This window comes from Panthera uncia, assembly GCF_023721935.1.
Source record: "Panthera uncia isolate 11264 chromosome B3 unlocalized genomic scaffold, Puncia_PCG_1.0 HiC_scaffold_1, whole genome shotgun sequence".
Taxonomy (NCBI): domain Eukaryota; kingdom Metazoa; phylum Chordata; class Mammalia; order Carnivora; family Felidae; genus Panthera; species Panthera uncia.
In genome coordinates this window covers 33,002,775-33,016,777 of record NW_026057582.1, presented here as the reverse complement: position 1 = coordinate 33,016,777, position 14,003 = coordinate 33,002,775, and the positions used below count along the sequence as shown (strand labels likewise).

At 51.6% G+C, this 14,003-nt stretch overlaps 1 protein-coding gene across 2 annotated transcripts in view; it reads left to right on the top strand.

The window, feature by feature from the left end:
• The window catches only part of PLEKHH1 (pleckstrin homology, MyTH4 and FERM domain containing H1), a 53,307-nt gene that overhangs the window by 26,229 nt on the left and 13,075 nt on the right, over positions 1-14,003 (top strand). The window contains exons 5-16 of one of the 2 annotated variants that reach the window (XM_049612614.1): positions 360-443; positions 2,458-2,539; positions 2,674-3,434; positions 6,721-6,799; positions 7,451-7,542; positions 9,173-9,323; positions 9,541-9,683; positions 10,637-10,747; positions 11,678-11,764; positions 12,101-12,262; positions 13,215-13,295; positions 13,632-13,814. In XM_049612614.1, the coding sequence (XP_049468571.1) occupies positions 360-443; positions 2,458-2,539; positions 2,674-3,434; positions 6,721-6,799; positions 7,451-7,542; positions 9,173-9,323; positions 9,541-9,683; positions 10,637-10,747; positions 11,678-11,764; positions 12,101-12,262; positions 13,215-13,295; positions 13,632-13,814 (2,016 nt within the window). Of the gene's footprint in view, positions 1-359; positions 444-2,457; positions 2,540-2,673; positions 3,435-6,720; positions 6,800-7,450; positions 7,543-9,172; positions 9,324-9,537; positions 9,684-10,636; positions 10,748-11,677; positions 11,765-12,100; positions 12,263-13,214; positions 13,296-13,631; positions 13,815-14,003 lie in introns of both variants that reach the window. The other variant, XM_049612613.1, reaches the window with a different exon arrangement.

Below are 14,003 nucleotides of genomic sequence, written 5' to 3'. Positions count from 1 at the left end.
GCCTGGGTGGCTCAGTCGGTTGAGCGTCCGACTTCAGCTCAGGTCACAATCTCGCGGTCCGTGAGTTCGATCCCCGCGTCGGGCTCTGGGCTGATGGCTCAGAGCCTGGAGCCTGCTTCCGATTCTGTGTCTCCCTCTCTCTCTGCCCCTCCCCCGTTCATGCTCTGTCTCTCTCTGTCTCAAAAATAAATAAATGTTAAAAAAAAGAGTATTTTTAAAATTCGTAAATGGATTTATTGTTTTTCCATCAGATCACCCCCCTCTAATTGCTTGATATTCCTTCTTGGGGCTTCCCACCTCCAGTTGTTCACTAAACCGGTGGCTGCTATGACTAATGAAAGGCCCTCTGTTTCTTGCAGAAGCAAATGAGAGCTGAAGAAGCAAAAGTTGTCCAAGAAAAAGCTGCAAAGATCAAAGAATGGGTGACCCTGAAGTTAGCAGAGGTTAGTTGAAAACTCATCTCGGGAAGCCTGGAATGCACATGCAACGCGAGTGGGGTCCCTCCATCCCAGCATTTTTCTGCCTCCTGTTTGTGGGGCCTTGACTGACCTCCGTTGTGTTAACCATGTCTCCTCCATTTAGCTTAAACCCTGAGACTTGGCATTTTCACCTTTCCCTTCCTCCTGTGGTGCTTGGGCTTCCCTAGAGCTCGTGATTAGCTTTGTGTTTGGGGAGGAGTGAGTCTCACTTCTGAGGTGTCATGCCATTTTCTTCCTGAAAGCACACACACCCTTACGTCTACCCTCCCCACTTCCTCCTCTGTCCTTTCCATTCTTTTCAAGTGGTTTTTGTGGTGGTGGTAAAATATACATAAAATTTACCATTTTCACCATTTTTAGTGTACAATTTAGTGGCATTAAGTACATTCACAATGCTGTGCAACCATTACCACTGTCTATTTCCAAAACTCTCATTACTCCTAAATAGCACCTGTGTATCCATTAGACCCTAGGTCCTCTATTCTCTCATCCCCCAGTCCCTGACCACCCCAGTGCCTTTTTTTTTTTAATTTTTTTTAATGTTTGTTTATTTTTGAGAGAGAAAGAGAGATAGAGCATGAGCAGGGGAAGGGCAGAGAGACAGAGAGAGAGAGAGAATCTGAAGCAGGGTCCAGGCTCTGAGCTGTCAGCACAGAGCCCGACACAGGGCTCAAACTCATGAACTGTGAGATCATGACCTGAGCCGAAGTCAGATGCCCAACCAACTGAACCATCCAGGTGCCCCCTGATAGTCCCAGTCCTGCTTTTTCCACCTCTAGCCATTCATTTCTGTAGTTCATCACTTGCTGCAGCTTAATTTAGGAAAACTTGGGGCTGGAAGCTACAGTGATACTCGCAACAGAAAATAAAAAGCAAAACAAAAGGGAAGGGATTTGAAGTTTGGAAGAGGACAAACATCAACTTTTCTTCCTCTGTCCTGACACAAGTGATTCATACGTGCAGGAGGTATTGGCTCTTTTTGCCTCCCGTGTCCTGCTGTGGATGCACATCTCAGGTCACCTGCTAGACTACAAGTGCTTGGGAACAGAACTGATACCTGGTTTGCCTCCATGTTTGCTAAAAGGTGCTCCAAAAAGTGGGTTGGGTTTTATTCAGAAGAACATGTAGCAGCCATGAGATGGGTCTCATAGATAATAAGTTTAGTAAAAGAAGCCAGACCCAGGGGTGCCGGGTGGCTCAGTCGGTTAAGTGTCCAACTTTGGCTCAGGTCGTTATCTCACGGTTTGTGAATTCGAGCCCCACGTCGGGCTCCGTGCTGACTGCTCGGAGCCTGGAGCCTGCTTCAGATTCTGTGTCTCCCTCTCTCTCTGGTCCTCCCCCGCTCACACTCTGTCTTTCTCTCTCTCTTTCAAAAATAAAATAAATATTTAAAAAAAATTTTAAAAAGCCAGACCCAGAAGCACATACTGTGTAATTCCATTTAGACAAAAATGGGTGCCACTAAGCCAATGTGTGGAGGGTGCATACTTCAATGATGAAACCCGGAAAGCAAGGAAGTGAGTCTCCTATACCTAGAAGAGTGGTTGCCTTTGTAGGAAGGGAGAAACACATGGCCAGGAAGGGGCAATTTGTTGTTGACAGTGCTGGCAGATTCCTGTTTCTTGACCTGTGTGGTGATCACATGAGTAGTCGCTTCACAGTCATTTGTTAAGCTGTTCATTGATGTGATATGTAGTTTTCTGTGTATTACATTTCACATTTTTTTTTTAAAGAGGTTAAAATATCTAGAAAAGGTGCAGGGGCTGCCAAATAGACTTCTGTCTCAACCCAAACTGGTTAGCACAGAGGAAGGGGGTAGGTCAGGGCTCCCTGGGAGGGTCAGCCCTGGATTACTGGGGCACCAAGTGTTCTTTTTTCAAAGATTTGATCTTAAAAAAGGATTTTTAATCTTATTTTGAATTCTATGCCTGAACCTGTAGGTTGAGTATTCTAAATCTTTATTTTTCTTTTTGGGCAGCTTGAGATGGAGAATCAGCACCTGAGGAGCAGTAATCAGCAGTTGGTAGAGCAGGTGGAAGCCCTTCAAGATGCTCTAGAAGGTCAGTAGGCCGGGCTTTGTGTGTGTATGTGAGTGTGTGTATGTGAGTGCGTGCATGTGCGCACGTGTGTGTGTTAGGGCGTGGGCTGAACCCGAGGGAGCTCTCAATATGCCTGTTTTTCACCCCAACCACAGCTCTTCAGATGGCACCTTCGGGAAAGCTGTTGGTGGCCCCCCAGGAAACCCCAGAGCAGGATTCTGGCTCTTCAGGGCCAGGGACCCAGCCAACAGGGCAGGACCGTGGTCCTCAGGCCCAGGGTGCCCTGAAGGCAGCTATGCCTGCACCTTCTACAGGTGCTCTGCAGAGCAAGGACTGTGTTCCTAAAGCAGGAATTTCTTTGGAGGATTCGAGTTCCATCATGGTCCATCCTGGAGAAATATCAGAGGCCAAGACCTTTCCACCTCGTCTGGGAAGAGAGGGCTCTCCCCGCCGGCTGTGTGTGAAGTCTCGCACCCACAGACATGGTTCAGCTTCCTGGGGTGAGGGCCTGGTCATTGCTCAGGGTGGGACACTCCCTGGGACAAAGAACTCTGCCAGGGAAGGTGGTCCGGGCTGCAGCCTGACTCTCCCGAAGGTGCGGGCCCCCAGCAACCCCCGGGACAGCATCCAGCTGGTCAAGCGGCACCACAGCCAGCCCCAGGTGGGCCCTGGGCCCTTCAACCACGTGGTGAGCATTGAGGTTGGGACCGTCTCAGCCCTCCACCCCTCCAGCCTTCCTGAGGTGGAGGCCCGAGCTGAGCTCCGGGAGGAACCAGAAAACATGGAGATGGAGGAGCAACCCCCAGCCGGGAAGAAGGAGGAAAGAAAGAGCCCGAAGGCCCCCAGAGCTGAGCCGGAGGAAGTGGATTTGGGCAACAAACCTCCCACGCCCCCTCTGCACCGGTTTCCATCCTGGGTAAGAGGCACAACCTGGGAGCTGGGCAGAGCGGCAGAGCTGCTCATGAAGCACAGCCTCATGCCTTCACGCCAAGTGTGAGATGAGGCTCTCATCCTCACGGCCAACCGGCAGGGGGTGGGGCCAGGAGTGACTGGATGGTGGCTGGCTGTCATTTAGGAGCCTGTGCCACGCACCAAACTGGGCGCTTTGTGCACATTTTCTCATTTAATCTCCGCGACCCTTTGAGGTGGTGCAGTGCCGTGGTGAAGAGCACAGGTGCCAGAATCAAACCACTAGGGTGGAAGTGCTAACCGCGTCACCTGAGCTAGTTACTAAACCTGTGCGCCTCGGTTTCCCTATCTGTCACGGGGGGATAATAGTACTTCCCTTACCAGGCTGTGGTGAGGGTTGAATGTGCTAGCAGGTGCCTGCGGTGGTGGTTCACAGTAAGTGTTGGCCGTGATTGTTATTTCCGAGCCTTAGCTTCCTTACTTGTAACACTGGATAAGAGAAGGTGATGTCTGGGGCCATTGCCTCAGAATCGATGATCCGGCGTGGGGAACACCGAGGAGACAAGACCAGCCGTGCATTAATCTTTACAGAGCTGGGTGATGGCTACATGAGGTCATTCTTTATTCTCTTCATTCCACTTTTGTGTCTGTTTGGCATTTTCCACGATAAACAGTTAAAATAAAAATGGGGGGCGGTGGGTGGACATGAATGAGGTTGTATAGGGAGTGTGGAGGATGAGATGAGATACTGGGTGTGGAGTGTGTAGCTCAGGGCCCAGCACGTGTGCAGGACCCTGTGTGAGGAGTCAGGTGCTGTTCCTCTTACAGATGGGAAACTGCTGTCCCCACAGACTTAGTTACTTGCCCAAGGTCATATAGCAGTCAGTGAGGAGCCAGGCTTTGAATGTGGGCCCCGCTGCCTCCAGAGCCCAGCTCTCACCTTCCAGCTGTACTGCCTCTTAGGGGACATCACAGTGCAGATGTCAGCTTCTTACTCATGCTTGGACCCCTGGATGCGTGTGAGGCAGGTGGTAGGAGACGTCTGAGTGTCAGGCTCCTGGCAGCACAGGGAGCAGGGTACGTACGGGGGTGGCGGTTGGGTACTTCAGGGCGATAGCACCTTACACCACTGTTCGGAGAAACGCCTTTTCAGCAGCATCTTCCGGGGTCTCCTTTTGAAATGCTGGTGGTCCGGGGAGCCTCAGCACCCCAGGCATATGGGTCACATCCTTAGCAGTGCTTGCTGGCCAGCACTGATCACTGCAAGGGAGCCTGATGGCTGCAGACACAGCCATGCCTGGGAGTGGGGCCTCTGGGGAGGGCTAGGACAGTCTTCAGGCCATATGCTGCTGACCTGTCCCTGAAGCTCCAGGATCATGGGAACATCAACAAGGCACCTCCCCAAGAGGAAGGGTGAGGTAGAGGGGAGAAGAAGGAGTGGGCAGAGAAGGAGCAAAGGGGTGGGCAGGGTAACAGTGGAGAGGATGTTGGAAAGGAGGGCAGGGCCAGGCCAGGCTGGACCACCGCAGACCGTCCCTCCTCTTTTTCATTATTGTCTGGTAACTACAAATGCGCTAGAATCCAAAAGCAGAGGCAGGCAGTGAGGGAGCGTTCTGGCAAGGGATGTGACAAGAGGGCTTAGCAGGTGTTACCAGAAAAACATGCTGCTCACTTTTGCCATTTTTGCCAAAATATAGCCGTCCACCGTGATGGCTCAGAGCAGTTCTTGTGTTCTGCCTGTACAGGTTCAGAGGGTGTTGGGGGGAGGAGGAGAACGACACAAGAGGAAAAGGGAGTGAATATAAGATGCTCTGGACAACATTTTCCCCATGTGAACATCAGGGAAGCTCTGGGGATGAAGGTTTGAAGGGGTATCAGGTGTTCCCACAGGCCCTCCCTGCTCTCAGCTGGGTCCTGGGGACCCAGCAGTTGGCCATACCAGCCTACAGAGGAGCTGTCTCCTGTTCACAGCCCTCATTGTAACTTGCTCCCAAGAAACACAAGATAGGTGCCTACCCTCTCTTCTCAGGTGGGACCACCTGGGCAGTGACCATCTGAGAGGAAATCAAGACTAGAAATTGGAAATTGAGAGGGCATTTCTCAGGGGAAGGAGGCAAATATACTGCTTCACCAATTCAAGCGTGCAGAGCCATTTTTCTGTTGATTCTCAAAACAACCTTGTGAGTTAGGCAGTCAGTCGATAACTTTTGTGAAACACTCCCAAGTCTGTTTTACCCAAATCCCTCGAGCTTTGCTTACATTCTGTCTGTGAAGTTAAAGGAATTCCGTGACCAGGACTGGCAGGACCAGTCTCTTCCTGGGATCCCCTTCCTCACCACCCTGTCTCTTACTTCCCATCCCTCTGCTCAGCTCAGGGGAGGTCCCACCCAGCCCTCTCTCCCCCACGTGCCCCAGAGCTGCTGCTCCTCTCTGGGGGACATCCCACTAGCACCTCATGGCCCTTCCAGCCCCAGTCCCCAGCCCCGCTGCCTCCCTGAGCCAGCTAGGCCCACCTTCCCTAGTCCTTGTGACTTTCCTGTCACCTGAGAAGGTCTTTGTTTCTCTTTGCCTTGAGTGGAGAAAAGAGATCTGGAAAAGCACAGGCAGAGCCTCTGGGTTGTTTGATCAAAACTGTTAGGAAAGCTCCCTAGGCCTGTGGGCCTCTTTCAGACCCAGGAACGCCAAGGGGTAAAGGAGAACTTGAGGGTGAGGGTTCTCGTCGATGTGTCTTCTACAGCGGGATTCAGGGTCCAGGTGAGCTTAGACAAGCTTTGCAGGTTGGGCCTAACCATGAATGTAACGTTGTTAGTGCTGGAAAAAATTGTGTCCTAGCTTCCAAACAACTGGCTTACAAAAGGGCATGCCTTTGCCATGGGGCTCTGACTTCCTCATTATCAACACTCCAGCTTCCAGGGGTGAGAGCCAGAGACCCAAGACCTCTAAAATGGGTAAGATGCAGAGAAACAGGTCACTGACCCTCTCCTCTTGAACTTCTTGTGTGGAGACAAGAGAAGAACTGAGTGTCTGTTGGACGCTGATTATATTCCAGGTGTTAGATGTTTCCATTAATGATTTTATTTGATTTTTGTAACAGCCTGACAGGTGAGTATTATCTCCACTTCAGAGCTGAGGAAAAGGAAGCTCAACTGTAACTTGCCTAGGATTACCCCAGCTGTAATTGGCCAAACGTGGATGTGGACCTAGGTCCACAGCCATCCTTTTACCTCCACACCCAGGAGGTGCTGGGCTGGGCACAGAGCTGGACTCTGACCCTCTGGGGTCTTCCATTCCAGGAGAGCCGGATCTACGCGGTGGCTATGGCTGGCATGCGGCTCTCAGACGCATCTCCCAGAACGATTGCCACCTGTTGCGGTGAGTCCCAAGTGAGCCCCAAATGGTAGACAGGGTGGGCATGCAGGGAGAAGACTCTGAGTAACACTCTGAGGGCCACCTGGTGCTCCATCCAGGCACCCCGTTCCCTCCCCCAACAGGTGAGGTTCAGTGAAATCACAGCCAGGGCTAAGGGAAAGGAAGCTGTGCAGACAGGAGTTGCTCATTACATGCCGAGTGAGCATGGCCTTGAACACCAATTACAGAGCTGGAGGAGACGTTAGAGGCGGGGTCCTCCAACCCAGCCTCCCACCTGCACTGGCTTCCCCTCTGTAGCTCCCAGGACTGGGAGGGGGCGGGACATCTCCCCCGTGCCTTGATTTAGATGAGCCCCCTGAATGAACCGCATCCCCCCCCTCTGGCTCCTGAGTCACTAGCCAGCCACTGAATCCCCACAGTGATGTGAGGGCTCCGTAGTCTCATGGTTGGTAACTCACCTTCACACGAGTGGGACTGAAGAAATTCTCAACCCCCATGCTGAGGATTGCCACCCTGCCTGTCGCCTGGAGTGCTCTTTCAAAGAACACTCTCCATGGATCTCCTCCTCAGTCTGCCCAGGTCTCTGCTACCGCAGGCTCCTGAGTGAGTTATGGCATCTGAGTTAAACTCATCCTTCTTTTCCACCCCCTCCAGCTTCAAGCCCTCCTGCCCTTGCGTCCCCTGGGCCTTTCTCTGGCCTTGTCTACAAGAATGTCACCGTGCCTGTCTACACAGCCCTGAAGGGGGTAAGAAGCTGCTATCCGAGGAGGGGGTGTGCCATCTGGGAGGCCCCATTCATTCAGTGGGGCTCTAGGGTCAGGCTTCTGCACACACGTGACTCTGGGCAGGGAGCTCAGCACCCATATATATGTAATTTTATTATTATTTATTAGATCTTAATTATAAAACTTGTATGTTTACAAAAACTTGATCCATATGATCATGGGCAAAGTGGAAGGTTAAAGTGAGGCCTATGCCTGCTCCACCTCTCCTACCCATCTTTTCACACGTCTGTCCCGGGAGGACTTCTTCCAGAACTTCTCGTATGTGTTCAAACATATATTCCTATGTGTACATTCATAACATCTCTATATATTTTTCTTTGAGTATAGTTGGCACACAATATTACATTAATTTCATATCTATTTTTTTTAACAAAAATCAGGTTTAACTGCAACATAATGTTTTCATACACATTTTTGTCTCCTTTTGTTATTGGTTTTTGAGATCAAGATAGTAATACTTTGTAAAACTTTTTATAGAAGAATCAGAAAGCTGAGTCACCTGGGTGGCTCAGTTGGTTAAGCTTTCCACTTCGGCTCAGGTCATGATCTCATGGTTTGTGGGTTCAAGCCCCACATCGGGCTCTGTGCTGATAGCCTGGAGTCTGCTTCAGATTCTGTGTCTCCCTCTCTTTCTTCCCTCCCCCACTTGTGCTCTGTCTCTCTCAAAGATGAACATTAAAAAAAAAGAGAGAGAGAAAGCCAAAAGTGAAATCTTCTTTCACATTGCTTCTCCCTAATTCTTCACTCCAGAGGCAGCTATCATTAATGTTTATTCTGTGAGGCCTTCTGATGCATCTGCAAATATCTTCTGTGTCTGTGTCTCTGTCACACGCATGCTTGCACGCAGCGGGGATCATATTACACACGTCCTACCCTTTGCTTGTTCACACTCCCATCTTCCTGCTATGCCTCCATGCACAGCTCTGCTTCCTCTTTTAGGGCTATCTGGTACCCCTTGGTGTAGATGCCCCATAGCCACCTTAACCTGTCCTCCACTGATTGACAGTTTAGGTCTTCTGTTTTTCTCTAAAATCAGTGTTGCAATGAACATCAATGTGCAGATATATCTCCGTGCACTTACATATAATGTATATGTACTTCCATAGGACAGAATTTTAGAGGTGAAATTTATGGGCAAATGATACGCATATTTTAAATTTTGGCAGGTTGTACCAAATTACCTTCTGAGAGGTTCTATCACACTACGGAATATCTTTTCCCCCACACTTTCACCAGCATTGAAATGGTCTTTTTAAATGTTTGCCCACTGAGATGGCCTCTTGTTTCCTTATCCCCACACGTTTTTAAAGCTCCTGTCTCACACTTGGCCCATGGAGTGGCATTCTGGACCCCTAGTGGTGGGAGCAAGGGTCACACTGCCAGGTGTTCAGCCTAGATGGGGCAGCTCCTTTGGGGACCACAGAGGCTGGTGTGGGGGCGCCGAAGGCCCAGGGGAAGCATGGAGGTGAGGAGAGTAAGGTCAGAGCTGTGCTGGCCACACCCTGGGCACATGGAGCCAGAGTACAAGTGCCCATGGGAAGGGGCTTGTTTTGCAAGGGGAGCTGCAGTGGGGGAGGGGCCTGTCTTGCAGAGAGCCACGCAGATCAGCACTGTACCCTTTGTGGACGAGTCCTCTGGGTCTGACGATGACTGCAGCTCTCAGGCGAGTTTCCGAACTTCGGTCCCCTGCTCTGAGTCCAGGAAGACCAGTGGACTGGGCAGCCCTCGGGCCATCAAGAGAGGTACAGAGTGGGGAGCAGGAAGGTGCGGGGTATAGCAAGCAGACCCTGACCTCCTCCCCTGGGTGGGCGTATCCGGGAGTCCCTGCTTGATCTCTGCCCATGACCCTGAACTCCAGACTCAAAGGTCCTGGGTCGGTGAGGAAGGCTCTGCAGCTCCCGGACTGTGGAAGCTGGGAGAGGTTTGGGATCCAGGCCTTGACGACTCCTTCTTCAGCAGGCGTCTCCATGTCCTCGCTGAGCTCTGAGGGAGACTACGCCATCCCCCCAGATGCCTGCTCGCTGGACAGTGACTACTCAGAGCCTGAGCACAAACTACAGCGCACCTCGTCCTACTCCACCGAGGGGCTGGGCCTGGGCGGGGTAAGCTGGGAGTGTGGCTGAATCCGGGCAGGGTGGGAGCAGATCCCTGTGAGATGAAGGCTCCCAGGGGAATGGTGAGGGCTGGGGCAGAGGGCTGCAACAGATGTGAGGCCCCGAGGAGTGGGCCGGGCAGGGGGGGTGTGCAGCTATGAAATCAAGTACACACAGACCCTGTGAGGAAGGAGAAGGAGGCTGGTGAGCTCCTTAGCAAACCAGGGCTGGCCAGTGGGAAAGCACACTGTGGCTCACTGAGTTACTTCGTTTTAACCCCATGCTGGCCCTGGAACGCTGAGAGCTGAGTTCTTACAGTGTGCCAGGCACCATGCTCAGTGCTCTTCATGCCTGGTCTCGTGTGTCCTCACCATCCTCTCAGAGCTGTTAACCCCATTTTACAGATAAGAAGACTGAGGCCCAGAGCTGTGCCACAGACCCACATCACTCACTCCCCAGCGCTTGTCCCACACCACCATGCCACTGTGTCTTCATCTCCCCTCTGCCCCAGCCTGGCTGATGTGCCCCTTGTTCCCCAAACCTCGCTCTCCCTTCCTGCTGCCTGCAATAGCCTTTTCCTCCTCTTAGCTTGTCTTTGAAGGAAAGCTGACTTTTCCTTCCGGGGCCAGTCCAGATTTGGCTCTTCCCAAAGCCCTTCCTGGCCATTCTCTCCCTCATGCAGCCCCTGGTCTGCCACCTTCTCACAGTCAGGTGTTGTCTTCCCCAGCCAGCAGGACCCTTCCACAGCGGGACCACCTTTGCTTTAGGCTAGTTCTGTTTGAACCCTTAGCAGGGCATGGTACCCTGAAAATATATATAGTAGGTACTCAAGAATTGGTTTTTAATTGATGACAAAGCAGTGACTCAACTGGGCCATTTTGTCCTGTATGACATCTACAAACCCCAAGTGATTCCCTTTTTCTGTCTCCCCCTCTTCCCCCTATACCCTCTCACCCCCATAGGAGTCCCTGGAGAAGTCGGGCTACTTGCTAAAAATGGGGAGCCGGGTGAAGACATGGAAGAGGCGCTGGTTTGTCCTGAGACAGGGACAGATTATGTACTACAAGTCCCCGGTGAGACCCTCCTTCCCCAGAACGGTAGTCAAAAGGACCCCACCCCAAACTCAGAACTGTGATGGGCTGGAAGAGGGGTGGTATGGCCCACAGCCAGAGGGCTAGGTCTGGCAGGTGGGGAGAGGCGACCTGGCTGGGCACCCAAGGCTTTGAGCCTTACATGGGGCCATGAGGCTGGTTACTGGTTCTTGGAGTCAAATCAGGCACGGAACAAAGGCAGTTCTAGATGAGTTGGCTGGGTGATTCCTTCTTACTTCAGAAACTGATTTCTTCTAATGCCTGGTCCTGTAAAAGAAATTGTTTGCAGGCTGCCCTCACATCATCTGGGTTGTCCTAACAGAATGCATTACCTCCTCCACCTCCTTCCTGTACAGTTTGGAATTAGGAAGCCTTGGATGTTGGGCTCCAGTTTGACAGGACATCCCTGGGGAACCAACAGTAATGTTTTCAGGAAGGCAAAAGGACGGTGTCTCTTGTGCAACTCCAGCTGATTGTCCGTGACTGTCTGAACACCATGTTGAGGATACTGGGCCTGTATCACTCAATGAGTAGTATGCTGTGACTGATTAGTAAGGTGTGCAGGCACACTGGGAAGGGTAATGGGGATATATTTGCCACTTATTTCCACACTTGGTTTAAAGGCTGTGATAGAATTTAAAGGTTCTATAGCTCTGTAATAACCTGGTGGCTTCTGACCCAGTTTTAAAGGCTCAATCTATGCTTTTTGAGGCCTGGGTTAGGATCCATGTCTCTAATCATTGCTCCATTTAGCTAGAACTGGGATCCAGAACAAGTTACCCATCATACCACAGCCCAGGAAAGCTTAGGAATCACTTTCCCCTCTGCCTGTGGCCTGGAGTAAGATCTGAAAGGAGAATGATGTGCTCTGAGAAGACTCATACCATTTTCCTCCCCATTCCTGTCTTACAGAGTGATGTCATCCGGAAACCTCAAGGTCAAGTGGAACTGAATTCCCGTTGCCAAATTGTTCGAGGGGAGGGTGCACAGACATTCCAGGTGGGCGTTGCTAGCAGCTAGGATTTTAGACACAAGAGGTGCTAAGTTTGGCTATGACTATGATAGAGACAAAGATGAGGCAAAATGAGCATGTGTGAAAGACATCACATCCACATTTGGATGTGATCCTAATTTGTGAGTACTGGGAAGGAAGAAGAGACAGAGTGAAGGTAAGAGAGACGGGGAGAAAACAATAAGGAAAAGAAGGGAGGGAGTCCCAAGGTGGGAAGAAGGAAGGCCCAGTGGTTTCAGGGATTTGTGCCACCTCAGAGCCAGGTCCCTGGCGTTCCATCCTCCTGTCTCCCTGCCGCTGGCCCCCCACTCTGCCCTCCACAGCTTATCTCTGAGAAGAAAACCTATTACCTGACGGCTGACTCACCCAGCCTGCTGGAGGAGTGGATCCGAGTACTGCAGAGCCTGCTGAAGGTCCAGGCCGTTGGGCCTCTGGCCCTGCCGCAGGGTGGCATCAAGCCCACCGTGAAGGGCTGGCTGACTAAGGTATGGGAGGAGCTGGTGGGGTGGAACGTGGGCCCCGACAGCCAGGGGGCCAGGAGCCTGGGTCTTGCCCTCCTTACAGCTCCTGTCTGCAGGAGTTTGCTCACAGGGATCAGCTGGTTGGCCTCACAAAGTGTCGGTGAATGAAAACAGAGACCAGAGTTGTTAGCACAACAGTTATCATCAAGACAGGAGGGAAAGGAATGTCTTGTACCTATTTCAAGGTTATTAGGAGTTGCTGCCCACCCCTGCCTGCATCTACCGTGCCTCAGTATGAATGGTGGGAGGGAGTGATGTAGGCGAGGTAGGTGTGGCCCTTCAAAGACAGAACATCCCAGACCTGCCCTAAAGGTGTTTGAGGTAGGGCTTTTCTGGCTGTGAGAAGCAGAGTTCCTGTTAACCCCAAGAAAATGGAAGTTAACAAGGAAGCACATTAACTAGATGAGAACGCCATCAGGAAGCAAAGCCCCTCGTATGAGCAAGCTCAGCAGTCTTGGCTCTGTCTCTGCGTCTGCTTCCCCTTTCATTCTGTGCTCCTGTCACTCTCCTCTGTCTGTTGTGCACTTGCTGTTCCCTAGTGATTTATGTTTTCCCAGGGGTGTTAGCATCCCATGCCTGCCCTGGGTGGCCTTGCCCTCCCTCTCAACATCCATAGATCTGACTAGCAAGTTCTTCCTGTGTCCATATGCTTGGAACAGGACATCTGATTGGCCTGGTTAATCTTTTAACGGCATGTAGTGCAAGGGTGAGTGGGGTGTTACAGGGTACCCGCCACGGACCTGTGCTGTGAAAGGGCTGGTTCTGTTATTAGGGCGTCTGGGTGGCATCTCCACTAAGGACCTGAGTTGACCAGGGGTTTTGAGATCTGCCTCCCTGTGGCTTCTCTTTGCCAGTCCTGGATTTACTTCTGGGATTACCTGGTTCTCACAATGCTGTCTTAATTTCTGTCTTCTAGGTAAAACATGGCCACTCCAAGCTGGTCTGGTGTGCTCTTGTTGGGAGAACCTTCTACTACTATCGGAGCCATGAGGACAAGGTACTCCCTGGCTTCCTGATAGCACCCACTCTCTGCTTTCTCCAGACCACATTCCTAATGCAAGGCCCCAGTTTTTCCCTCTATCCCATCTAATTCCACCACAAGCACGAAGCCAGCTGGTTGGATCCCTCTAGACTGAATGGCCCACAAATTCCACCTGTGGGGTCTATCTGTGCTTCACCAGGCAAGCCTCAGCCAGGGAGCTGTAGTTAACTCCCTCATCCGTGACCAGGCCACATCTATGATGCCCAGCCCAGCAGGGACTTTGGGTTCAGAAAGAAGACACTCCCCCATTCCCTGCTGGCTCTCCCATTCATGGAAGGCTCATGTTCGCAGCGACCCCTGGGCCATCTGCCTGTGCGGGATGCATGCATAGAGGAAGTAGATCGATCCTGTGACTCAGACGAAGACTATGAGGCTGGCGGAACCAGGCAGTTGCTTTCCTCCCACTGCACCCTGGTGATTCACCCCCGAGAGCACAGCCCTACCTACCTCCTCATTGGCACCAAGCATGAAAAGGTAAGGGAGGGGGCTGGGCCTCCATGGCCAAGCTTGGTCCTGTGATTCTTGTCTTCCCCTTTTCCTTTCTCAACCTCCCCAAATTCAAGTTTCTTTCCTTCTGGACATTTTGGCAACTAGTATTCATTCCCTGGTTGCACTATTCCTCATACTGAATTCACTCTCAGTGACCAGCATCTCTCCACTGGG